This window comes from Tubulanus polymorphus, chromosome 5 (genome assembly GCF_964204645.1).
Source record: "Tubulanus polymorphus chromosome 5, tnTubPoly1.2, whole genome shotgun sequence".
In the NCBI taxonomy this organism is placed as follows: Eukaryota; Metazoa; Nemertea; class Palaeonemertea; order Tubulaniformes; family Tubulanidae; genus Tubulanus; species Tubulanus polymorphus.
The window spans coordinates 6,550,813-6,576,081 of record NC_134029.1 but is presented as its reverse complement, the minus strand read 5'-3'; the positions used below and the strand labels follow the sequence as shown (position 1 = coordinate 6,576,081).

Here is a 25,269-nt window from a genome sequence, read left to right as displayed (position 1 = left end):
CTTGCTAACGAGCTCGAGTCGCCTTAATTCACTGTTAATTACTATTCATCACTTTGTCAGGATATCAGGGTACGGCGATAATAACCCGGATATTTACGTCCTTAACATTATGCGCCAGATTTAATTGTACATATTTACACACAATTCAGCAAAATTATTCTTCACATTTTCTGACCATGGCTAGCCGGGTGGTATCGCTACATTCAGATAACCTATATTTTCGAAAAATGAATAATTCAGTGGTCTTAATCGCTAAACTATAACGACTGTTCTTATCTTAGACCCCGCGATTTATTAGATCCATTTTGGACGGGACTCCCCTCCTAAAGATGGCTTTGTATAATGCATATGATTGTATGTTTTACCCCAGACAGGGGCGTATTCAGGGTCTGATTTAGAAGAACTCTTCACATCCTTAACAACACATCCAAGGGGTCTTTGGTGTCCAAAAAGGCAATATTAGGTCACTCCACGCTGAGGGGCTAAATCAAATAGTACACCCCAGCTGTTCTATGGTGACAATTTTCTAAAAAAAACTTGTGTGGACACAAGCCTCACAAGTCCCCCTGGATCGACCCCTGCTCGAACATCGCAAATCGGTTCATTTACTTATTCCCGTATGTATTTCTCTTATTGTTTTATTTTGTGAAAGAGTCTTGGCTTATTCGGAATTATTGTCATTTTTGTCGCATGTATATATTGCTATTTCATCCTTCGCTATTCGGTTTCCATCATACACATACTTTATCACCAGAACACTGACATCAGGGACACTAGAACGATAATGGATGAGAACAAGTTCTCGTCTAGTGTCCCTGATTTCAGCTATTATAAGTTCATCGTATGACATACGCCGAGAGGCTACGGAGATTTGAATATCAAAATATATATGGGACGCCCATTTACACTTTATTCTATTTTATTGTCAACACCGGTCGGTGCGGCAACTCTGAAAGTAGCAAACCTCTTTCCCGAGCGGTTGCAGTAAGAAGTACGGTATGCCGTCGCCGAAATATGATATTTTCCAATATTTCGATGAGATCAATTTTTACAGCATCGATTGAATTACGACATCGCGTTTCAAGTATTGCAGGCAATCTATTTTACTGCCGCCTCATGGATAATGGATTTATTGACTTATCAAATCCGATGAATCGGGCACCAACACCGTCAAATATGTAAAATAGAAAATAATTCGGTCGAGATTTTTCTACATATCCTCAAAACATTAACAAGAACATTCTGAAGCACTCCGAAGCTGTGTTTTAAATGGAATGAATTTGAATCATGGACTTATTCCTCCAGTGCATGATATACGTAAATGTCCCAATGAAGCTCTTTGTGGCAACTCTCGACCTTTGAATCCCGAGTTAGCAGGAAACAGATATGCATAAGGTCAGAAAGTAAAAGAACATATCATTTAAACATTTTATTACTTGGTTTTTACATATCACAATGTATATTCGATGAAATGAATTCAAAGTCTACACAATTCATTCTTAAAAACGTTTAACCCCATCATAACCCACGACGTTTTATACAAACATTATCATACTAGGCATAACTAACCTCTCAAAAGGTCAATAAAATCTATTCTAAACACATTCTCAAAATCAAGAAAAATATATACAGAGTATTCAAATTCATAAATTACGGATTAAATGAAATTCACAAATCATAATCATATAATTCATTGGCACTATTTAACAACAATTCCCCGATTCATCATAACTTCGCCTAATTTTACGCTGATATTTTCGTAATACTGCAATCGCGCGAGAAGCTCTTTCGCCAGTAGAATATCCTCGGCGTTAAACGCTTTCGTTATTTTACCAATGAGATTTTCCATCGCCGATTTATTGTTCTTGTTCAACGCAACGGCTTCAGCGTCGGTTTCGATAGCGCTGATGTCTTCGTTGATTTCCATGATCTCCATCAGAAAATCCGGTTTCATTTCCGTGGACCCTTCCTCGATCGATTCTCCGTGTAAGCCTAACAAGTAAAGTCCTCGAGACAGCGGCTCGCTTAGCGTCTTGAATGCTTCATTGACTAATGTAGATTGCTGAATGGACAAATTTTGTTCGATCTGAAATGAAAATTCAGGCCTAATAATTAACAATCAAAATAGTAATTTGAAGGCCCATAGAGCATTTCTGAAGGTGAAACAAGGAAAGCCCACAGCGCGCAACATTTTCTATAAATTGCCATAAATCCTAGCTAACATAAACAAGACTAAGAGGCTGCTCGCAGGCCTATGGCCTTCTTTGATGGTAAATAATCATATGATATGATATATTTTCTACTTCTGTTCATTGTTTCTATTTGTTTTGTATTGTGTACATGCTTTGGCTATGATAGACCACCCCAGGAATTTTTAGTCTAATTGCTTATTGCTGGTGCTAATTGATAATTAATTGGGTTGGCTTATGGTTTATGAAAAAACTATCACTAAACCACAATCTCACCAAGAGGAATGTATCTATTTCAAGCCATCGAATGAGCCATCTTATCAATTTATTTAAAGCCATTTTCAAATTAAAACAGATTTTAACTTTCTAGGTCAGTTCACTTCTGATAATTACATCCGTTTTTTGTCCGTATCGATCAGGGTGAAGTTCCTTCTGTAAGTGCCTTTTCTTTGAGATTAATTCTTGCGTGTCAAGAACGAAAGACCTTTCCAAACGCATCACATCGAAATACGTTATATCATCGGGAACCTCTTGGATGACTCCGCATTTACAAAAGAACGTTTCCTTCTTCGCAGCACCGTTGTGACGCCCGCATTTCCAGCACTGACGCTCGGACATGGTTACGTAAGGGCATAGGAATCGGCATTGTAACGGATGATTTTGACGTTTTGACAGGTTTTGACAGTTCGATTTTGATTTACCGCAATCTTCGAGGAATGTCGAGTTGACAGCCACTGATGTAAATGATCTACTGACTCTCAGCGTACTAAAACACACATTTAAACAAGATTTTTTGCAAAATTGAATATATTTCATGGGCGCTGCCATCTTGATTACTCATAAATTTAGAATCAGTACACTAGACGACGAAAGCCATCATTATGGTTACTATCAATAAATGTAGTATTATTTCAGTATCTTATTTAATATTTTAATAAAAATCATACAGAAAATAAATCTCAGTGGTGAATATTTCGGTTATGCCGAACTAGTCAGTTTATTGAGTATGTAGTCATTTCGTAAAATAGTTTCGAGCTAAAAGCTATATCTAACAGTTCCGATTTCTAGGTTCGAATCCGAAAATTATAATGATAGCTTTCTTCATTAGTTATAATGATAATCCTCGATAACAATAAGCAAACAATCTATTTAACAAACCACACGATCTTTAGTGCTGAAAACGCCAATCAAACAAGTGTTAAAATGAAAAATGGGTTTCCGATGTATGAAAAAGCGGGATTCGAGACTATACTGAAAAATACGCATGCGTGCTTCACTTGTCCGTGGTCTCCACAGTATTGGAATTAACGGCAACTTGGATGTAAACAGATCGGTTTTTGTGGTGTATTCACTTTTTTGGCTGAATTCAGATTGTTCTCGTCGAGTTGTGGCTGGATGAACACGCAAACGAACATCACAAACATAAACATAAAACGTCGCGGATTCGTCACGACTCAAGACGATTAGAACCTGGCTCAGATGTTGGACGCTTTTAGTGTCATTTCCTCTTCTTGGCACGTAGGCTATACACACACACACACAGTTCAATCGACTTCGCCTCAAAAGTTACGTAAAATCACCACCATCGTTTTAGCATTTGGTAAATCTTCGGTTTGATTGTTCGATATTGATTCTTTTTGAGAAGGAAAAAACTGCATCTATTACATTAGTGTTACTTTTCGAAACATTGATTACGTAATAACACGAAGAGTGAAGGTGGACTGCATTGATTGCCATTTATTCACAGTTCAGTATTAGGAGAAACTCTCTTACTCTGACTCTTGGCTTGTGGGCTGTTTGATCGTATTTCTAGTCTTACATGTCAATCGCTGCCATGAAGTGTCTTCAGCCAATTGTAAAACAGCTGATGCAATTCCGGCAATACGGAACAGGAAGTTGCACTCGCCATTTTCGTAGTAAGTATAAATTCTGTCCGGTCACCTTCATGTAGTTCAATATGTCGGTATTATTAACTTAACTGGAACCCTCGCCCAGTGCACAGCGCCGAAATATGATTATGTCATTGAAATCCAGAATTAGGACTATTAGGTTTAAGGGATATGACCATATGCAGTTTAGGTCAACTTCTTGCTATGTGTTACTAAGAATTAGGGTTTCTCCGTTTGGTAGATCCTTAGGGATAAGGGTTAGATTTATTAGGAATATGATGTAAGTGGAAAAAATTTGAAACTGAAATCCAACCACCCAGTAGTTAGTAGAATGCCTCTTGATAGAGCATTTTCAACTCTTCCCATAGTACCTCTGGTTTAGGAGCTGTTGCTATGATACAGTGTCGTTGAACAACAGGGAATGATCTATTGTAACTAATCTCAGTTTGCATTCTCTAAATTGAATACATATTTAATGAACAGAAAAGAACTTTGATGATTTACTTGATTTATCAAAAGTGAGCTTTCACTTCTCAGTAAATCAGGCAAAGTCACTCATTTTCCTGATGAAGCCACTAGGCTTTGCACTGTGGTATTTAAAGCTTTCACTTTTCAATGAAATCAAGTTAACCTTCAAAGTGTTATTCGTCTTAAAGTTAACTGATACCAGATGACACCAGATTAAAAAAGCTCCTCCAGAACTATTTAATTATTTACCTTCCTTTGATGTTTTCACTAGGTTAATCTTAGGTACTAAAACAAAATATTCATTATATCTATATTATTGATGTCTCCAGATATCAACCCTTCATGCGTTAATTACACTCCAATCACTTGATCCTCTCTTCTAATGCTTATTTCTCTGGCGTCAGGTTACAGCAACGCGAGAGCTTTTGTGGGAGCATTCTTCATCGAAAATGGTTCTCCACTAACGCCGAATTCAGTTTACATCCTGTCACCCGTGCGGCGTACGTATAGCAGCGCGAGCACCGGCGGTGGCGATGGAGGTCGGAAACCGCCGTCGAAGGGTGGCTCCGGAAGCAGCGGGGATGGCGGCGATAAGGACAAGGATAAAAAGAATCAACTTTGTTGCCCGAAATGCGGAGATCCTTGTACGCATGTGGAAACGTTTGTTTGTAAGTTGAAAGGGAACAAGCAATATTCACGACTGCATTCCATTTGATTCTTAAAATACCTGATTCAGATCAGATTTCGGCCTAATTTTGATTATTAACAAATTCTTATTACCCAATTGTGGATTTGGTACGGCTCTACTTATTAACTCTTGATTGCCTTGAAAATCGTAACTGAGATTTGGAAATTTTTATTTCATTTTAAGCTTCGACGAGGTTCGTGAAGTGTGAAAAATGTCATCATTTCTTCGTTGTGTTGTCCGAGAGTGATACCAAGAAAACACTGAAAGAGGCTAAAGATGATAAAAACAATGCTAAGAGACAACCACCCCCTCCACCGAGAAAGGTACGTAACAAAGCAACGGTTTGCGAAGGCTTAAACAGGGTTTCCACTTGAAATCAGTGATAAGTCAGGAAATTTTCTTTTCTTTTCTTCAAAAAAGTCATGAGGAAAGTCGGGGAATTTTGGTAGAAAAACTATAAATCAGAAATTTGTTGAGATTGCTAGATACTGCCTAAATTAAAACAGTTTCTATCTATGTCTTACATATTTGACCATGTTAATTGATACCGGTAGATTAGATTCTTAGCAGATCAAGCTTAAAACAAAGTGCATCAGGAAATAGGGAAGTCAGCTCTGGAAAGCTATGATATTGATTTTGATGCACTGATAAGATTTTGTCTCTATCAAAAAAATAGGATTATCTAACATACACAAAAACCAAGAGATCAAATCTATGGATTTTACTGAGGATATGTTTCACATAGGAAAATGATTTAAATCTCTTTTCTCTTCGCAGATTTATGATTTTCTAGAACGATTTGTAGTCGGACAAAACTACGCCAAGAAAGTATTGTCAGTAGCGGTTTATAATCATTACAAACGCATACATCACAACGTACCTGTATCCGTGAAGAAAGAAGATATAAGCGACATGGAGAGTAAAGGTCAACATTCAACATTTTCTCCGAAAGGTAAAAACAAAATAGGCTAGTATGGAAGACAGCATAGTTTTCAAATCAGTTCTATAGTATCCATCATGAGAAACAGGGCCATTTTTGAACCATGAACTCTTTTTAACTTGGGGTATATTTCACAGGGCGATGCGCTATTAGAAATAATGGACTTTTGATTTAAAGTATTCTAAATTCAAGCTGTGTAATATATTTAACTTGCAATATATTACAGCTTTTTGATCACTTTTAGCATTAATTTAGTATTTGTGAACAGTTAATTTGTGGTACTTTCTAATTCAAATTTTACAATGATTTGTATGCTCATCTTATGTACCTTATGTAACACCGCACATATGGATAGATTGACCTTAAGAATCGAAGAAGTCTACTTGCACTCGATTCAAAACGTGGAAACCACACGAAACGTGAAGCTGATAGTAGGGCTAATACATATCGCTGTTAGTTTGAATTGAAAGAGATTTTGTTCATTTCAGAATTATTACAGATCGCTGGTATCAGCCACGGTACGTCGATAGGACACGGACCGCAGCAGTCTACGACGACAACAGCGCATGCGGAAGAGTCAAAGCCGAGCGATATTCTAGATTCACAGACGCATCAACTGAAACTAGAAAAGAGTAATATCCTCATGTTAGGACCGACAGGCTCCGGTAATCATACCTCATAACATAAACTCTATTCGCGATTAAATTAGACTCAGTTCAGTAGTTATGTCAATTCAGGGGTGAGGAGATTGATGTGTAAATTTGAACAATTCTAAAATTTTGCATTTCTGTGAAAAATTTGGGAAAATGTTCTAAGATGAATGAAATTTTACAGAAGTTTTTGCAGAAGATTTTGATATGCTTTTCTACAGAATTTTCTTCACTTAATTTCCTGAATTTGATTGAAAAGTAACAACACTTCCAAATCTCAACAAATCAATATTAAAAGTATCATTGTAAATCTTTTCAAATGAAGCAAATAAGCGGTATTCATTAAGCACATATATGCATCCATGCTAAGGGGTCAACAATTGGCCTGAAATAATGCTCAATATTGCTTATGTTGGTTGGAGTATAAAAATCAGCTAAATCGTTCGTATGTAGGCTTTAAGCCATGCCATTTAGATGTGATCATTTCACACAGCTGACTGGTTAACCTGATCCATCATAGTAGACCTTATTGTATATTTTTATATCTTTACAGGTAAAACGTTATTGGCTCAGACTCTTGCCCAGTGTTTAGATGTTCCATTCGCGATTTGTGATTGCACAACGTTAACTCAAGCCGGCTACGTAGGAGAAGACATTGAATCTGTGATCGCAAAACTTCTACAAGACGCGAACTATAATGTCGAGAAAGCTCAGCAAGGTATTCGAAAGAAAAAACTTGTGATATGTTCTAATATTAACTAACCTCTTTATTACAAATGATGACTGCTTCAGCACACAGTTATATGATTGAAAACTTATTTGATTACAAAAATAGAATTTACAACATTCACTGTACAAAATCTAAAGCACTTAATTTTTACAAAGTTTTACTACAAAGCGGGATAAACTCAGCAGGTTATATAAAGTGTTAAACAATGCCTGCTTCAGCTCGCAACTTTTCCAGAAGGATTCCTAGCCACCCTCTGCGCTACATAGACCAGCGCCTAACATTCATTTCCCCCTGTTGTGTATACGCCACATTTGGACGTAGCAACGTATTATACAGATATAGATACAAAAATAGAATTTACTATAAAAATAGAATTTACTATACACAATTTTGAGCACTTACTTAATGTTTCCAAAGTTTTACCGCAAAGTGGCATGAATTCTGCTGGTTGAACCGCTATAAACTCCAGCTATTTAAATTCTCTATGAAATCAAATGGAACTAGCTCCTCACCTAGCTCTTAAGCATCTAATCACTTGTAACTGCTTACATACCATAGATATACAACAGGTCATGTCTCACACGCGAATTGATGGTTTCAGTTGTATCGGGGTTTTGTCGACTTTCTTTTGCTTTTTGCGAGTCGCTTTCGTTTGTCCGTTCGCTCGAGGTGTCAGCGGTGCTGTATTTTCATCGACTGCGGATATGACGTCATCGCGCGTTCCGTCGAGGTCGATCTGAGGCCGTGTTTCATCGACGATGAACAGAACGTCTCCGTTCGGCGACAGTCGTTGAATGCGCGAGTTATTCAACGCGCGAATGAGAAGTTCGTTTCGAGGCGTACGCTGTACGTTGTTGAAAGCTCGCCACGGCGGATTTCTAGCCCTCGCGTGTCGGTTTGGGTTCGGATTATATCGTCTCGGAGCGATGAAATGCAAGTCTCCCCATAGCGTAGTTCCAACGTTGATTCGTGACGCCCAGATTCTCTCCGTCGGTTCCGGCGTGCTCGGTCTCAGCAGCGACTCGTCATTGTTATAATGTAGTCGAATGTTATTCTCGTAGTTGCCGCCAACACTTTCATCATTTGCATACGTCACAGCTTTAACCGGATTTCTGAAAAATTTGACAATTCTTACTCTTGTAAATCACATAACTTATATGATGTAGATGGCTATGAACGTTTGGTCAGGAAAATTGGAAGGCCGGGGTCCAGAATAACTGAAAATGAACTTGTAGGACAGTCAAGTCAAAGGCCTCTATTGGGGTTCCACATGGTTCCACCCTTGGTTTTAGTTTGACGAAATACATCCGAAAGGTTGCAATTTCCCAGATTTCCAACTTTTAGGTTTCAACAATCTCTGTCTTGACAAAAAGGGCCACTTCGATGGTTAGGCAGGGATCCGGACCCCGAGACCACTCCCTTTATCTGCCCCTGTCAGTTAAGGGAGGTACTCACCTTCTGGCAAACATTATCAGCAGAATGAAGCTAAATACAATAGCTGTAAACATACACAGTCCAATGATGCCGCTCATCGTAAGACCTGCTGGAAATAAACAATCGTATAAAATGATGTGATTGAATTCAACTCAGCTTACATACGCTTGTCTCATGGGTATGTTTTAACTTACGGTTATCTTTGGAGCCTTTTTCGTTCTTATCTTCATCCAAATTGTTGTTGTTGTTGACATTTTTCCCCTGGAAACCTGAATTTCCTTTGCTGACCTTGAATGTTAAGTTGATCCATGATTTTGTTTGTCGAGTCACAGTCTGTGTTGATACAGCAGTCTGCAATAGTGTAGCTGTCGTAGAGCTCGAGGCAAAAGATGATGTTTGATTTGAGAAACTATGAGCTGTTTTCTTGATACGAAGATCTGAAAAAAAAATCAACGCAACATCAGCATCATCAATCAACACCCGTTCTTTCAAAAACAACCCATTCTGATTTAAAGAAAAATACGTATAAACACTTCTTACCTTCAGTTGTAGTATTAGAACTAGCTGTAAAATGTATTCCAATAATCAAAACTATCTGAACTAAAATTGATTTATGAGACATGGTGTAGAATAGAGATGTTGTTGTTTCGTTTGCTGTCTAAAAACTGTCGTGTTATACTATCATGCTCTAGGTGTGTAGTATATGATAACTGGACTAGTCACTTGATTAGCCATCTCAGACTGTTTGACAAATCTCTTAATTGTCCCTAACAGTCCATATAAAACAATGGCAATGGCAAACTGATGGGTGGCCTACAGTCCCCATTAGACAATCGAGCACTGACATGCTCACTACTGATCAGTCAAACAATAAGAGACAAACACTAGAGCTATTAAGCCCTAATTAGTCCCATGTTTTCAAGATCAAAGGTGCATGTGGGATGATTTTAGCAAAACATAATTAGCAAAACAAAATATTATTCATGATCAATAACAAATACGTTTCAATAGGCAGTTATTCTTCAGGAAAAAGGAAATTTTTTATACACAGTCCTTATAGGGCCTTCACATTGACAATACTATAAATAAACATACAGTCCATTGTAGCATTGCAAGTATGGAGGGCTTGATATCTTTCCATGAAATCTAATTTGTTCAAATTCATCTGTAATTGAACATTTTCGTTGTGTTCGATCAAAATCATGAAATAATTTTCTTTTTGTGTCAGGTATTGTATTCCTTGACGAAGTCGATAAAATTGGCAGCGTTCCCGGTATTCATCAGTTAAGAGATGTTGGTGGAGAAGGCGTCCAGCAGGTACAACGAAACATTTTAATTATGCATATGCTTACTAATTATTAGTTCATTTCTAAATTTTTTTACTGCTGACTCAATATTTGCCGAACATGGTCCAGTTTGATGAAAGAATTTAAGCTTAAAACAGTAACCTTTCATTCATGAAACTGGACCCTGGGTACTCTAGTTTCCAGTTTTGACGCAGGACAATTTCATGTAGGCCCATTGAAACTGAAACAAGAGTCAACATTCCCATATTTCAAATCAAACCTCGACGAATTAACTACAAAATTGTCTTTTGCAGGGAATGTTGAAACTGCTCGAAGGTACAATAGTGAATGTTCCCGAACGGAATTCACGTAAACTTCGGGGAGAGACGGTTCAAGTGGATACTACCAATATTCTATTTGTTGCCTCAGGCGCGTTCAACGGTCTGGACACGATCATAAGCAGGAGAAAAAATCACAAGGTAATGGATTAAGTCCAAATATACTTTAAACGGATCACTTTAAACAGAGTTTCTTTGAGGAAGATTATGTACACCTCCTGGGGCGTTGGAAGCAATTTTTGATTGCCGCGGCCAAATGCCGATTTTGGACAGGTTCTAAATATTGCCGCGGCGAATTTACTTAATTTCTTCAAAAATGTGGTATTCAAATAAAAAAAAACGTCATTCAGTAAATTATTGCCACGGCTTTCGTCGCTGCGGTTCCAACGCCACTGACCTCGCCAGAATGACCTCGCCACGATTTCATTGCTCACATCTAATTGTTGGACAGCTGATTGCCACAACAAAATTTTGATATTCAATATAATTGTTCAAGCTTAATTTTGACTTTCCTCCCAAAAATATTTGGTTCAGAATTTTTGACAGCAAAATTTTGAGGGGACCTCAAAATTTTCGAGGGGACCCCACAGACGCCCCCTGTATCTGCCACATTTGGGGAGTGCTGCTTCTCTGATGATTCCTTTTTGATTTTCAGTATCTTGGATTCGGTGCACAAGGATCGACGAGTGAAGGTCGAAGGGCGGCTACTGCGGCTGATTTTAAAAGTCACGGTGAAAGTGTTAACGCACAGGAAGACAATGAAGAAAAGGATTTGTTACTAAGACAGGTATGATTGACGATTTTGTAATTAGACCAGAGCACTTGAGAACATGTTCTAATACTGAAGTATATCAGTTTTATTCGTCTAGAATTGATTAGTATGGAAATCTGCCATGGTTCAAATTTCGTTGTTACATTTCACATGTCATTGCTGATGTCAAACCTTACTGATTGCAATTGAACAGTGTCATTAATCGTTATTTAATCATATATAACACAATATAGATGGAAATATATTTTTAGTTCTGGACTGTATTTTTGACACATCAGGGCATTATGAGTGCAGGGATTCTTGGGTGGAGGTATTTTATTGGGAGGTATTATGACCCAGATTCGAGGACATCGTTCAAGCCATTGAATTTTTTGTTTTAGGTGGAGGCGAGGGATCTTATCGAGTTCGGTATGATACCAGAGTTTGTCGGACGTTTGCCTGTCATAGTACCATTCCATAGTTTAGACGAAGATATGTTGATACAGATTCTGACAGAACCGCGAAATGCACTTGTACCACAGTTCCAGATGTTATTCAGTATGGACAAGGTATTGGATAATGTTATTCTTGACATGATGAAATCTTAAGAACGAACGTTTGAAACTTTGTGGATATGGTTGAATGCTTGGAGTTCAATGTAAAAAAAAGTACTTAATTTGACGATTAATTTTCAGTGCCAGCTAGAGTTCACTCCTGAAGCTATCCGAGCAATAGCTCAAGCTGCTGTTGAAAGAAAAACTGGTGCTAGAGGATTGAGGTCAATCATTGTAAGTACTCTAATAAGCATTTGTTTTAGATATGACATTTTATTTCAACTGATATTTCTAATTGAGACTAATATATCTATATTTATCAATATTTTTTTGGAATCTTAAAAAAGAAGTGCGTAAGTATTATTTCTTGAATGTTTTTTCAGGAACGTATCCTACTCGAGGCCATGTTCGAGGTACCGGGTTCTGATATCGCTGTTGTGCGTATAACCGAGGACGTGATTAAAGGCACGTCGACAGCGGAATATATCCGATCAGCGCCGGCTGTTCCTATTGATACAGAGGACTTCCACGAGGCAGATCAACAAGCTACTGCAAATTAATAACTTTACTAGCGTATATGATATACGCAATACGGATTAAAGTAATGATAGAGACTGCACAATGGTATTTGCTTCGTTGGAGAATCACAGTATTTCAATGAAATGTAATTTAAGAAAAAGAAACTTAAACAAATTATATATAATGTATATGGAACATGTATGTGGAATATGACAAACTTTCTACATATTTGATATTTGTTTTAATGTTGTTACTATGAAAAAAGAAATGAATGATATTAAGTTTTTTCCCGACAACATACCAGTACATTTTTTGCCTGACTTGTAAGAAAATATTCTAACTTTTCAGAGAATGCGTAAATTCATAATTAAACAGTACTGAAAAGCTTTAATTTTTTTTTCTATATAACCAATTAGTTATTTTCTGTTTTTCATTTATTTGAAAAGATTCATGGTGTTCTCAAAATCTGTATAAAACTTTTGCAACGGTTTCGTGATGTGATGGACTCTTGTTTGCCCATATTGATTTAATCGTCTTTCTGGGGGGTTTTCTCTTTCAATATACTTCATCCAAATTTGATCGCACATCAACTTCTATGGAATTGAAAAGTTTTTAAATATATTTCAATTATGATTTAACTTACAGAAAAAAAACTCTTAGGTCTTCTATATCATGTTTCTTTTTCTGTATTTCCTTCAAAATGTTCTCAAAATGAACTAAAAATGGTTGTGTTGGACAATTGAAGTATCATTCTCGGTAGAATTTTGCTTTTAATCGATCAATGTAATCTGAATTTGCCTTATTTATATGTGAAATCTTTCATTCTGTTTGCTTATGGAAATCTTAATTTTTTTCACGAATACACTGTGATCCTTCTTATTGAATAAGGGGTCATTCATTTATTACGTACGCATCAAGGGAGGGGTCAGTGCAATTGCGTACTGTAATGCTTAATGTATATGAAAAAATGGCCGATTTTGAGTACAGAGGGGGAGGGGGTTGAAAAATTCAAATTTTATGCGTACGTAATAAATGAATGATCCCTAAGCAGATTTTTTCCGGGCTTGGTTGATCTGTAAAAAATGTAAATGTGAATATTAGTAGATAGAACTAATGAATGTACATAAAGACTACCAATGTATTGATCAGTGAAATAAAAAGAAATGTGAAAAAAAAAAAATTTTGTGTGGTCTGACGTCAGGACTCGAACTTATCGGGTTTCGTGTATCAGTGCTGAAACATGCTGGCAAACCAGGATTCGAACCCAAGGAGTATGTCTTGCAATTGGAAGTTCAAGAAACGACACCAATTTATTTGGGTCAAGAAAATATTATAAATATTCAGATATATGAGCAAGAATATAGTTAGATCTCTCTGTGATGGATAAAGAAAACGTAGTTACATCTGAAAAGTTGTAAAATTCCCATATACAAGGTATTAGTAATTGATTAATAGGCTATTTAATAAGGGTTTTGGTGATGTTTTTGATGGCTCATGTTGAAATATTGATGGGACAGGCTAACGAAGTGATCCTTTGTGTTCGAATCCCGCATTTTAACAGCAAAATATTAGATTATTTTTTTCCATTATTCTTTTTCGATTTTTTTTGTTAATGCAAACGTAGGTCTTTGTTCCAGATAAAAGCTTATCATGAATTTATTTTTCTTCATCTATAATAAGTGGAAATTTATGTTTTATTTTTACTTTTCAGCGTCTATATTATTATTACTAGTCTCAAGATGGAAAGTCGTTCAAAGTTCAACAAAGATGGTTCATTGAAAATAGAAGAATTCGAAACCGAAGCCGAAAAACAACTTAGAATTTTACTTCGCAAACAAATAAATACGAACACTAATTTACAAAATGAATTTTCGAATCGTAAAGAATTCGTTGGCGCGTCAACGCACCACGCGTCGACGGAAAAATTTCGCGGGCAAGTTTCATTCGAAGAGTTCTCTAAATTAGACGATCATGATCGTGAATACGAATCATTAAAGCAATGTGGACTGACAGAAAATGAGATAAGATTGAAATTGGGAAACAAGTCGAAACGAAAAACTATCGTCAATCCCGAAATTCGAAATGAACAATTGAAAAACATCGACAGTCAAATTTCGAAGAAACTAAAAACGCTTGACGCGCCGGATACTTTTTCGGGTAAACGACATCTCGGGAGACACGAAATGGATTTGGAGATATCGTTGATGGGGAAATTAGACAACGGAAAAGCACAGGTTTATAAAGCTTTTACGACCGTCGCTAAAGAGCACGACCGTGACGCTGCGCCGGTAAGCGCGCGTCACCCGATGTTTCGCATTAAAGCATTGGCGGAAGATTTGATCAAAACTAAAACATCGGGCGAAGATATCGGAGAAAAGAACAATCAAAGTTGTGAAAATGACAGTTCAGATGATGAGTGTAGTGTCGTGAAAAATAAAAGTTTGCCCGCACACGAGTTTATCGGTCCCGTGAAACATATCCCAACCGAGGATATAAAAAGTAACCGAATATCGTTGGAAGAAATAAAAAATTTGCCGCGTTTTAAAGATTACAAACCCGGAGAAAAGTCAAACATTCTTTACTTAAAAAATCTCCCGAGCAACATCTCGGAGGCGGATTTAGTCTCGTTATTTGTGCGATTTCAAAAAAAGGCCGTAAATTCTCCGAAAATTCTTTATCGTTTATTGCGCGGGAGAATGAAAGGTCAAGCGTTTGTTACTTTCGACAATGCTGAAACTGCTACTGAGGCGATGTTACTTGTAAATGGCTACAAACTGAACAGTAGACCCATTATTATCCAATATGGAAAAGGAAAAATTTAGAAAATAAAATCTATTCACGAAGAAAATAATCTTCAAATGGCTTTCTTGATTTTGTGGAACGCATGGTTTTTCAATTTTCGAATAAAGATCAATTTGCTTAGCTCAATTCGCTTAGCTTTTGTCCGGTTACCTTTGGTACTTTGATTTATCATATAATGATTTATCGAGTATTTATAAAAAATTATTCACAAAATCTGAAAACACTGGCAATAATCCGAATTTTTGTTCATTTCCATAAGGGGGGACAATAGTTTTGCACATAAAATACGGCTAAATATGCGTATCTCTTCGAAAGAAACTTCGTTAAAAAAAATGAAAACTTTCAAAACTTTATTTCATCCTTAGAATTATGAATTAGTGCTGCTGTAACAAAATGTTTTCAAAAAATTATTTTGTTGCAAAAACGATCGAATCGCATGTTTCCATCTCGACAGTAGCACTCGCCAAACCAGGATTGTGCTCAACGTCGAGCTAAGATGCCCGTGCCGAATTGCAAAGTACTCGCTTGAAAAAGGGACAAAACTAATTATGAAGAGATCAATGAAAGTTGCAGGACGCCGTCGCAGCAGTAGTGGGGCTGCAAAAGCTAAACAAGATGATAAAAACGGGTAATAAAATTATTCATTTCATACGGCCGATGATATCGCCATTTTGTTGTATGCTTTTCTATGCGTGTGATTTTCTAACTTGAAATAAACATAATTACTGACGGGTTAGGTAAAATATTTCAATACTGTTGGATTCATCACGATCTAAACGAGTAATCGGCTTTTAAATAATGAAAATCCGTTCTTCATTCGCCGAATTATTTACGATGGAAAAACGTCGATTTTTGGACGAGAAGAAAGCGGCAGCCATTTTGAATTCTGGATTTTCTCCGATTATTTTCACGCGTTTTTAACTGGTTTTTCGTTGTCGGGTTTTATTCAGGTTCGCACCCGACGATCAAAAAACGTCCGAAGAACTACATGATTGCATTTTGATGGCGAATCTTGTCGCGGATCGGCCGGGAAAACCTGAGAAAAAATGTCAACAAAAACCGTCAACGTCCACAACGGCCGTTTCGACATCGGAATCATCTGGTCAGGAAATCATCGGGGTTGCAGTGCCGACAACTACCAGGTGCAGCGGTAGATTGCTGAAAAGGGTTCGAAGAGATATTAGCCCTCCAACGTCACCGGTGAAAAAAGGTATTTATAGACAAAAACGGCAAATTTCAGAGGTACATGTTTTGCGCACAGAATGCCGCTTTCCGATTGGCCGAAATGCTACTATTTATAGTAACGACATGTAAACATTGAACACGTGCTTTTAGTTTGACAGTTCTCCAAAAACACTGCGGTGTACTTTTAACGGTTAATACGACACCTAACGATGAAATTGCGGAGTTTTCATCCGTGTTAGAGACTATTTGTATGTTTATGTTGACATTTTCAGCCAAAAATTTGAATATATTTTGAATATACTGAATAACTGCTTATGAAAAAGATATTTTAGCTTGTGATTCCATCAATTGATTTGGATCACTATATTTTTCCATTTCCGTACAATTTTACTTGACTTTCAGCAAAAGAGGAAAAAGTAGTAACACCTGCTCCAAAACAGCGTCGCACCTGGGATCTATGGTCGAGTCAAGATGCTGATTTGTTTTTCGAAGGACTTTATCAGGTAAAAATTCAGGCCTAAATTATCCATGCATTATTTCATCGATGATGATGATGATGATATTGATTTTAAGTCCTGTTGATTTTATAACCTGCAGTATGGAAAGAACTTTGAAGAGATTTTGAAATACATCATGCAAAGGTACAAACGAAAAGGTGATACCGCGTCGGTGAGAAACAAAGATCAAGTTCGCCATTTCTACTATAGAACGTGGCATAAAATCTCTAAATACATCAAAATGGGTGACAGTAAGTGTAGATTATTGTATGTTATATCAACATTCAATATGAGATGCATTTGATATGTATTTTCACAAGTCAAATTAAGAGTTTAGAGATTTCAGATTTTTGAAAAATGCTTTCACTTATTAATTTTCTTATGTACTTTTTAAAAGCCAACCTGTTTAGATTAGAGGTCAATATTCTGCTACGATTTTATATTGATGATTTTTTATGCAGATGTAAAGAAGAAAACTCAAGAATTGTACGGACTCATCAATTACAGTGAACTAAGAAAGAAGTTTAAAGGACGTACGTTCATTGTTTTAGAGCATATTCTTCTCTATAGGATCAATGTTAAGAAGATTTGGGATAAGCAAGTTCGTTGATGTTTTTCTTTATTGATTATTCGTGTAGGTTTGGATGAAAAAGTTGGTCAAAAGTTGAATGAGTTGATTCACAAAGGATATGTAGTCGTAAAATGGAAGAATAAGAATTTGAAGTAAGTTTGAAATATTGTTTTTGGTTCCCCTAGATCTTAAGCAATGTTGATGTTATTTCATTGATCAAAAATCTCTTTTAGACTGAAGACCCCATCTTGTAGAGCACTGAAAATGTTGAATAACATTGAAGGTAATCATTTAACGTGGTGAAAAAATAGATATTTAGGACCAATGATTCTAACTCTTGAGTTATAATTATTCAAAGTCTTAGGCTAAAAAAATGATACCTTCTTTTGTCCTTAGCGGCTGGGGCATTTTGTAAACCAATAAAATTTTTAATCAATTCATATCTATAACTGCCGGGTCTGTTATACTTAGCTTGATTATGATTTTTTTAAAAAGTAATGTGCAGGGTAGATAACTTGCCGGCTAACTATTAAACTCAGCAGAAAGGAAAAACAAGGTATCAATTTCTTTTAGCCTAAGAGCTAGATTTTACTCATAACTGTAAGATTGACTTATTGGTTAACTAGATTTATTGATATTAATTCCTAATTGATGACTGTGTGTATAATAATTACAGAACCGAAGGAAGATGAGGAGCTACACCCTAAAATTCCTTCCAAAGTGACGATTGAGCTGGTTCCGCGCAATAACAAAATGTGGACATCGATACAGAACCTGGCTCAAAATCCTCGAATCAGAATACACATGAGCACTGAACGAAAACTAGGTTCGATTATCAATTTCTTGCAGAAGAAATGGAAAATGAAAGGGGCCAAAATTGTATCCTTTTGAACAACTGACTACATGAATGGCAATTGTTGTACATTAAAATACTTCTTAGGAAATTTCCTTAATTCCTTGGACAGAAAGAATCGGCTAAGATTCCGTTAGATGAATCGGAGAGTAAGATATTGAAGTTGTATCCCGCACGTGACAGTCCGGTTGTTTCAGTGATGCTGAAAAAGCGCCCCGTGCCTACAAAACATAATCTCGCCTTTCAACATCATCAAGAAAATCCAGTTCATGCAGGTGGGTATATTATTAATTTCTTCGCATGAAGCCCAATGAACTTAAGTCAAGACTTAGTACCTGGCTCCAAAATGTTGATTTACCTAAAATGGACTCCCAAGATATTTCAGTATGATGGATCCAAGAGCTTTAACTTTACCAATGGGGTCAAATGATTTACTAGTCAACCAAAGATGTGCCCTTTGGGCACGGTTTAGTGACTGGTATTGACTTAACCCTGAGGGCTAACTCAATTACCGGTAAAATAGAACTGGTCCCTGGTTTACAGTTTAAACTGGTTTATAAGCAATCCATGATCCCTTGATTACTTAAAAACTCCTAAATGGAAATGCTAGGTGCTTGAAACTCCTTTAATTAATTCGCGCAAAATGCCCAAAACTCCTTCAATTTTGAGAAATAGGCAATCAGAAATTTAAAGAAGTTGCTCAGGAAATTGACTATTCCTAAGTCTACTGTAATTGGGATATGAAAGTGATGTAGACGCTTCCTCAAAATATGAAATTTTCTCTTTTAAACACCTTGAAAACTCCTTATATCCAGGTATGACTGATCTACAGAGACCCTGATAAAACTGGTATATTTGCTTGCATTGTAACTGGATTGACAGTCAATTTTACTTGAAATAAAATGGTAAACTCTGACCGGGATGTATTTTCAGCTCTTGCCGTAACAAACAAGTGCAGTATGGATGTCAGTGAAAAACCTCGTGAACAAGCGACTCTCAATAACCAGGTTCACGTTGAAACCGGTGAAGTGATCGATGATCGGTGGTCCTACGATGGAGAAAACGTCGCCATGTTGAAATCGTTCGCGGACGCTTGCATGGGACAGATAACGCCGCGTAAAAAACCGCGCCTGGATTACGCGAAAACCGATACGACGAGTAACGACGAGATGATGGAGGTCAGCGTTAAAACTAGTCCCGGTGAATCGATTAAAATGAACTGCTACGAGGACAACCTACTCAGCGGCAGTCCTAGTCAAAATATCGGATTTTCCGGTTTGATCTCGAATTCAGGGATAACGACTTTGTGCGCTGATTACGCGGGCGTGGCCGCCGCCGCCGCCGGTAATACGGGAAAAAATCCTATGGATCAATTGTTAATGTGCGAGAGTGCTGCGAGTCAGCTTATTGAGAATCAAATACACAGCGAACAGCGGTTAAAATCGCAACAATCGACTGCAATATCTTCGGACAATTGTGGATGTGTGATAGCGGGAACTTCTCAATCCGGGGTTCCGCCGAATACGCTCGTAAGGGATTTAGATGTGCCAAATTTAGCGTCGCTCTCGGAAAATGTCTCGAACGACGATGATTCTTGCGACAAAGATGAAGTCGCTCCAAAAACCGTACGGGTAACTGACGACAGAGACGTGGAGACGGAGAAACCGCAGTCGGTCATCAAAAATTGTCGCGACGACGACGATTTTGAAAAACGTGTACGCGACGGTTGGACGTTCGAGGACGCGCAGAAAATTACCATAGCCGAACTGCATCTGACTATGGGATGCCCCGAAAAGATAGTGCTAGATTACGAATGGGTTGAGGCTACTTCTGACGTGACTGGCGCTAAGAATCTGGCGACGATGCTGTCACGACTGGTGCAGATTGCTTGCATCGAATTCACCGATTTGAAGAAATCAAAACAGGTACGGTATACTGTACACGTTGCCAGGGTGGCCACTTACCGGTAAATCGGGGAAAAGTCAGGGAAAATTCTTTTCTTTAAAAAAGTCAGCGGATAGTCAGGGATATTTTGTAAAAAAAAAAAAAGCTAAAAATCAGGGAACAGTCAGGGAAATTTGTTTAATATAAATCATACTCGGATATTTTCAGCCTCCATTGACGTCATCTCCGTGTCATTGTCACTGTAAGAAAAATAACGCGCGTACTCCTCCGAATAAATTTCGTAGCAGTCCTATGAGATTGGATTCGCCGACTGCCAGTAATGCCAGCCCTTCGCCTGTCCAGAAAAAACGACGGGGCAAAACGTCAGAGGTATGTGGATATTAGAATAAACCCTTGATAAAATCCTAGATACCCTTCAATACTATAATGTGAACGTTTTTGAAAAATTCCTGTGTAACAGTGTGAAAAATATTACTTCTTTCTGCGCAAATATTTCATCCCATCCCGGCAAATAATGTTGGTAAGGTTTTCGCAGCATTACCTACGCGGCACATGAAAGTACATTGTGTAAATAAGTTTCTCGATTCTCTTATTGCAGAAACCTAAGGAAAATTTCGAGATTCCTGTCCTGCCAAAGCCTACTATGAACCCGCCGACAATTATCCCATCTGCTTTACCAGCTATGAAAGAGGTATGAAATTTATCACCATCCTGACTTATAGTCCACTGGCTTTGCATTCCGTGTTTGTTCAAGTTATTTTGAGAAAGTTTTCAACACGCTTAACAATTTATTTTCCTGATTTCTGGACCCCTAATTTTGTTTGACAACCTTAATATTTCAATCGAATGGTTGTTTGTTCCTACAGAATTTCTAACAATCCATCTTATGGTTGATCGAATTTCAGCCTTTGCCACCGAATCCTGACAGTATTTTATGGAAACGTTCGAAGCGTAACACGCGAGCGGTACGGAAACCGATGGTCATCAGTAATCCGCGTAACATTCTCCCGAAGGCAGCCGCGATACAACCTCAACTGATGACCGCGGTGAATATACTGCCGAGCCAGCAGCCGCAGCGTCGAGCTCGCGGCTCGTTCGTTCCCATAATGCCGAATCCGTCTGCTAGGACCGTCACTCAGAGCGGCAGTTTACCGCCGCGAGCGATGTTAACGGCGCGTCAAATCGTACCCGGTCCTGTTCATCAGGTCACCACGGCCAGCCAACAAGGCGTCATTAAAATATCGCCGGGTAGTTACAACAGAAAAATATCCACCACTTTGTCTTCATCAGGTAAACAAATTATTTTTGAGTAAGGATTTTTCTGCATACATACATTTTACGTAAGTGACTAAAGTCTTTCTTTGGGATATTTTGCTTAATCTTTTGAACATATACGTGTAATTTGTCATAATATGAGCAGTGAAACTGTTCAGTCTGAATAAACCATCATTTTTATATGCATTTTGCAATGTATTGAAAGAGTGTTAAAAATTCTTCTTTAACTCATCCGAATCGGAGAAAAGAGACATTTTCTGAACTAAATCAATTTTAACAATTCCAACGATTTTATGCCTACTATTGAAAATTATTTTCATATCATCTAAATTCATGGTTCATAGGCATGGTAACACAGGAAACATATTGTTAAGAAATGGCTGATCTTTTTACCTTTTCAACATGAGAAAATAATGACTTTTTGGAAATCCTTCAATATGTTGTAAAATTTCTACTACGTTACTAAAGGCTAAGAATTGATCTTTTTAGTGCAACCGGTTACTTTATGTGGAACTCAACCGGCAATCGGTGCTAATAAGATTCCTAATCAATCTGGTTAGTGAATCGGAAAGAAAAGCTTGTGAAAAAATTTGTCGTAGATCATTCGTCCTTAAATGATTGATGCACTTCTCGTTTTCAGAATCATTGATCACGTTGACTTCATCGTCGCCTAGTCCATCATCATTGGCTACGCACTCTCCCGGACCTTCTCAACCGCTGCCGCAAATACATACTCAAACACAGGCAATAGATATAAAAGTAAAAGATAGAGCACTAAGACCTATAATTCAGGCCCAGTTAAATCAACATTAGTTCATTTTCCTATGATTTTCTTGTAGTTCGAAAATATATTGTCCAGTCATAAATTATCGAGTACAGACAATGTAAGTAAAACTGATTAAAATCATCTAATCTGAATTATTGTGGGATTTCTCTCGTGTATTCATCTTACACGGATATTGTGTATTTTCTTGACTCGGGTTATTTTTTTATCGATGAATCCAGGCCATATCTGCGAGTAGCGCCGAAACTCTGGAACTACATAACATCAAGATTCAACCGCCGGATACTCAATCACGCGATTCATTTAATGTTTCCACATTCCTCGATGTTTCGCTGCCTCCGCCCTGTCACGACGAATCCACTAATCAAGGTAATTATATAATCGTGTTTCTGTATTTCAAACGTTTTCATTTGTGATGAATGAATGACACGTGTATTCAACTGAAATTCGCCTGTTTGTTTCCTAGCCACATCATCGATGTCGGACAAACTCATCGAGATCGCTCTCGGCACCGCTGGCATAGGTAAGATTTGCGTCTGAGAATATGAACGAATAGTTTTCGATTGTGAATCTATGCGATTCTATTGAAATCGTTGGCGATGATTTTGTAGATTTTAGCAGTATTCGAGGGAAGTCGCCGCCGCGCCAGGAAGGAATGAAAACACCGATTGGCTCGCCTTTCAAGACTGTTAATACTGATGCTTGGTTAAACAACGAGGTATGTATTGCTGATAGGAAAATTCATTTTAAGTGCGGGGCCAGTTTCTAAAAGGTTTGTTAAGAGTTCACCAGTGGATAGTTGACATATTGATAATTATAAGTTCGTCGTTCCTATGGTATTTATCCTCCGGTTATCTTTAACCAACTTTTGAGCAACTGGCCCCAGGTGTACGCCTGGGCTGGGTTTCATAGATGTGGAAGAAAAATAGTCCCTGGGAATATTTCGAAATTCGTCAGTTATAACCATGGTTTCTCATTGTTACTATGGTGGTTGTCACCCAGATTGAGGATTTACCCCTAGGGATAATTTTGATACTCAGTCTATAAAACCGGGCCCTGGTTCTTATTTGCGGTTATCTTTCTTCAGATTGGTGATTTTACGCTCGGACTCTTCGATTCACCTGTAAAGAAACCGTTGGATTCGTCGTCCGTTATTTCGTTTAACGGCTCATCATTGCTCGGTGATAATTCCCGCGATTCAATCAATCTTAAATTAGACGTAAGTACATGCATTCGTGAGAATAGTTCAGTTTCCCTATAGATCATTCCTGGATATATGCAGTTTTAAAATTTCGAGAAGCGTCTGCATCACTTTCATATCCCAATTACGGTGGACTCCTCTAAAATCAGTACTGTTTATCTCGGTATAAAACGTTAATTCAGTAGTGGATTCATAAAAAATTCTTTATCCTTTACACTTTTATTCGGTAACTGCCTAATTGGGTAAAAATAAATAAATCCTGGTCCCAACTGATTGATTTAGGCATAGTTTATTGTAAAAAAATTTCTTATTGCTTATTTTTTAAAATTGAAAGAGTTTCAGGCATTTTGCTCATATTAAAAGGAGTTTCAAGCACCTACAAACGCATTTTTCGTTTTGAAGGAGTTTTTAAGGAATCAAGGAGTTGTAGGGACCCTGTAGTTACAACAAGCAAAGATTGCGAGACAACAATCAAATTTTCAATTGAATGTCTTAGTTTCTGTATGAAATCTTCTTGATGTTTAATTTTGCAGGTGGATACACAGTTGCAGTGTATGATGGTTGAGAATAGTGTCGATTACGTGGCCAAATTTCAGGAACTAGCCGCGCAGATTGAAGCTGCCGAGAAGAAATCTGATTCAACGTAACTACGAGTTAGAGTCTTCCTAGAATCGATCTTTGGAATCAAGTTCTATTGGTCAAAGTTGTTTAGTACGTACATTGCGTTAAGAACACTTTTCAACTGTTCTTGGCATCAAGATTTTCTTTTTAAAATTTTTCCATCATATGCATCGTTGTTGTAAAGTTGTTATTGTTGAATTCAAAAAGAGTTTCTATTATATACTAGATAAGTATTAAGTTAGTAGAGTAGATTCAATGGGTTTCGATCACGGAAGTAGTTTTAAGTGCCTCATCAGTCAAAAAGGCATTGTTTAAAAATAGGTTATGGCTGGATTTTCTGAATCGTGCTGCTGGTATCTGTATAGTGGTCTTGAGTGCATGCACACACTAAGGTGAATCCTGTCAATAACCTAGGCCGTTAGTTAGTCTTGATGGGCTATTCTCTGATTTTGGAATACTCTCCTGGCACATTTGTTTTGACCAGAGTACATAACTGATACCTGTTCTGGAATAGCAAAATTATATGTACAAGGCGGATAGAGCATTTGTAATTCAGATTCCGGGAATTGTTACTCTCAAACCGGAATACATTCTTTTGAAACCTGCCTGTTATCTATACAATCATGGTTTTAATAGCAGTGTTAAACTGGGTAACTAAAATCCATCATTGGTTAAAATTTAGAAATCGCTCATATTTGACTGATATTCTGTAATGTATAAACAGAGCAATAATTAAGAGTTTGTAATTAAATGTAAAATTGTCAATAATAGCTATTTTGTAAAAGCTTTTGTTTTATTTGACTAAGAGGATTCTTGTCAATGGATGAATTCCATGATAATGCTCACTTTTTATTTGAAATTTGTTATAACCACTTCCTACTTAATTAGAATGTAAATTCTGCATATACTGACAAACTATTTCATTCTGAGGTCAAGAATTGAATGATGCAACTTTTTTCTAATGCCTAATAATCGTTCGTTAATATTAGACTGGACATTTTTGTAGATTTTCATTTACATATTGTTAAACAATAAACACTGATAAAAATGCTACAAGTACGATCTTCTGTCATTATGTTCTGTTGGGGAGGAGTATCTCTTTGGAGTTAAACTTGTTCATGACATACTACAGTACTCTT

The 25,269-nt window shown here is 37.4% G+C and overlaps 4 protein-coding genes across 6 annotated transcripts; 3 read left to right on the top strand and 1 right to left on the bottom strand.

Moving 5' to 3' along the window:
* Positions 1–1,441: 1,441 nt before the first annotated feature.
* On the bottom strand, positions 1,442–3,030 carry LOC141905918 (iron-sulfur cluster co-chaperone protein HscB-like). Its single transcript, XM_074795022.1, has 2 exons — positions 2,583–3,030; positions 1,442–2,086 (listed from the first exon to the last, which is right to left on the bottom strand). Exons 1-2 carry the CDS (start codon positions 3,015–3,017, stop codon positions 1,700–1,702), a joined length of 822 nt encoding a protein of 273 aa, XP_074651123.1. The 5' UTR covers positions 3,018–3,030; the 3' UTR covers positions 1,442–1,699.
* Positions 3,031–3,518: 488 nt separating this feature from the next.
* On the top strand, positions 3,519–13,582 carry LOC141905655 (ATP-dependent clpX-like chaperone, mitochondrial). The gene is made up of 12 exons (XM_074794618.1): positions 3,519–4,105; positions 4,951–5,214; positions 5,418–5,557; positions 6,012–6,186; positions 6,663–6,839; positions 7,378–7,542; positions 10,217–10,305; positions 10,589–10,753; positions 11,268–11,399; positions 11,765–11,932; positions 12,059–12,151; positions 12,301–13,582. The coding sequence occupies exons 1-12, from the start codon at positions 4,009–4,011 to the stop codon at positions 12,475–12,477; spliced, it is 1,842 nt and encodes a 613-aa protein (XP_074650719.1). The 5' UTR covers positions 3,519–4,008; the 3' UTR covers positions 12,478–13,582.
* A 240-nt stretch (positions 13,583–13,822) lies between these two features.
* On the top strand, positions 13,823–15,273 carry LOC141905656 (RNA-binding protein 41-like). Its single transcript, XM_074794620.1, has 2 exons — positions 13,823–13,870; positions 14,169–15,273. Exon 2 carries the CDS (start codon positions 14,176–14,178, stop codon positions 15,256–15,258), a length of 1,083 nt encoding a protein of 360 aa, XP_074650721.1. The 5' UTR covers positions 13,823–13,870; positions 14,169–14,175; the 3' UTR covers positions 15,259–15,273.
* A 424-nt stretch (positions 15,274–15,697) lies between these two features.
* LOC141905497 (protein cramped-like) lies at positions 15,698–25,120 on the top strand. 3 transcript variants are annotated; one of them, XM_074794366.1, is made up of 21 exons: positions 15,698–15,866; positions 16,189–16,448; positions 16,826–16,926; positions 17,021–17,171; positions 17,382–17,453; positions 17,559–17,643; positions 17,725–17,774; positions 18,168–18,370; positions 18,457–18,619; positions 19,278–20,269; positions 20,457–20,618; positions 20,848–20,940; positions 21,155–21,539; positions 22,014–22,079; positions 22,165–22,283; positions 22,364–22,408; positions 22,530–22,677; positions 22,775–22,831; positions 22,920–23,026; positions 23,396–23,527; positions 24,043–25,120. In XM_074794366.1, the coding sequence occupies exons 1-21, from the start codon at positions 15,787–15,789 to the stop codon at positions 24,154–24,156; spliced, it is 3,585 nt and encodes a 1,194-aa protein (XP_074650467.1). In that variant the 5' UTR covers positions 15,698–15,786; the 3' UTR covers positions 24,157–25,120. The 3 variants fall into 3 exon arrangements, with proteins under 3 accessions (XP_074650467.1, XP_074650469.1, XP_074650468.1); XM_074794368.1 differs by lacking the exon at positions 22,014–22,079; XM_074794367.1 differs by lacking the exon at positions 22,364–22,408.
* Positions 25,121–25,269: the final 149 nt, after the last annotated feature.

Bases quoted from the DNA above. Each gene is read 5' to 3' on its own strand.
- LOC141905918 (XM_074795022.1), bottom strand. From the start codon at position 3,017: ATGGCAGCGCCCATGAAATATATTCAATTTTGCAAAAAATCTTGTTTA. The intron at 2,087-2,582 runs GTAATTATCAGA...TTTTCATTTCAG, and splicing joins GATACGGACAAAAAACGGAT to ATCGAACAAAATTTGTCCAT.
- LOC141905655 (XM_074794618.1), top strand. From the start codon at position 4,009: ATGTCAATCGCTGCCATGAAGTGTCTTCAGCCAATTGTAAAACAGCTG. The intron at 5,215-5,417 runs GTAAGTTGAAAG...TTTCATTTTAAG, and splicing joins GCATGTGGAAACGTTTGTTT to CTTCGACGAGGTTCGTGAAG. The intron at 7,543-10,216 runs GTATTCGAAAGA...TTTTTGTGTCAG, and splicing joins TGTCGAGAAAGCTCAGCAAG to GTATTGTATTCCTTGACGAA.
- LOC141905656 (XM_074794620.1), top strand. From the start codon at position 14,176: ATGGAAAGTCGTTCAAAGTTCAACAAAGATGGTTCATTGAAAATAGAA.
- LOC141905497 (XM_074794366.1), top strand. From the start codon at position 15,787: ATGAAGAGATCAATGAAAGTTGCAGGACGCCGTCGCAGCAGTAGTGGG. The intron at 16,449-16,825 runs GTATTTATAGAC...CTTGACTTTCAG, and splicing joins AACGTCACCGGTGAAAAAAG to CAAAAGAGGAAAAAGTAGTA. The intron at 20,270-20,456 runs GTACGGTATACT...GGATATTTTCAG, and splicing joins ATTTGAAGAAATCAAAACAG to CCTCCATTGACGTCATCTCC.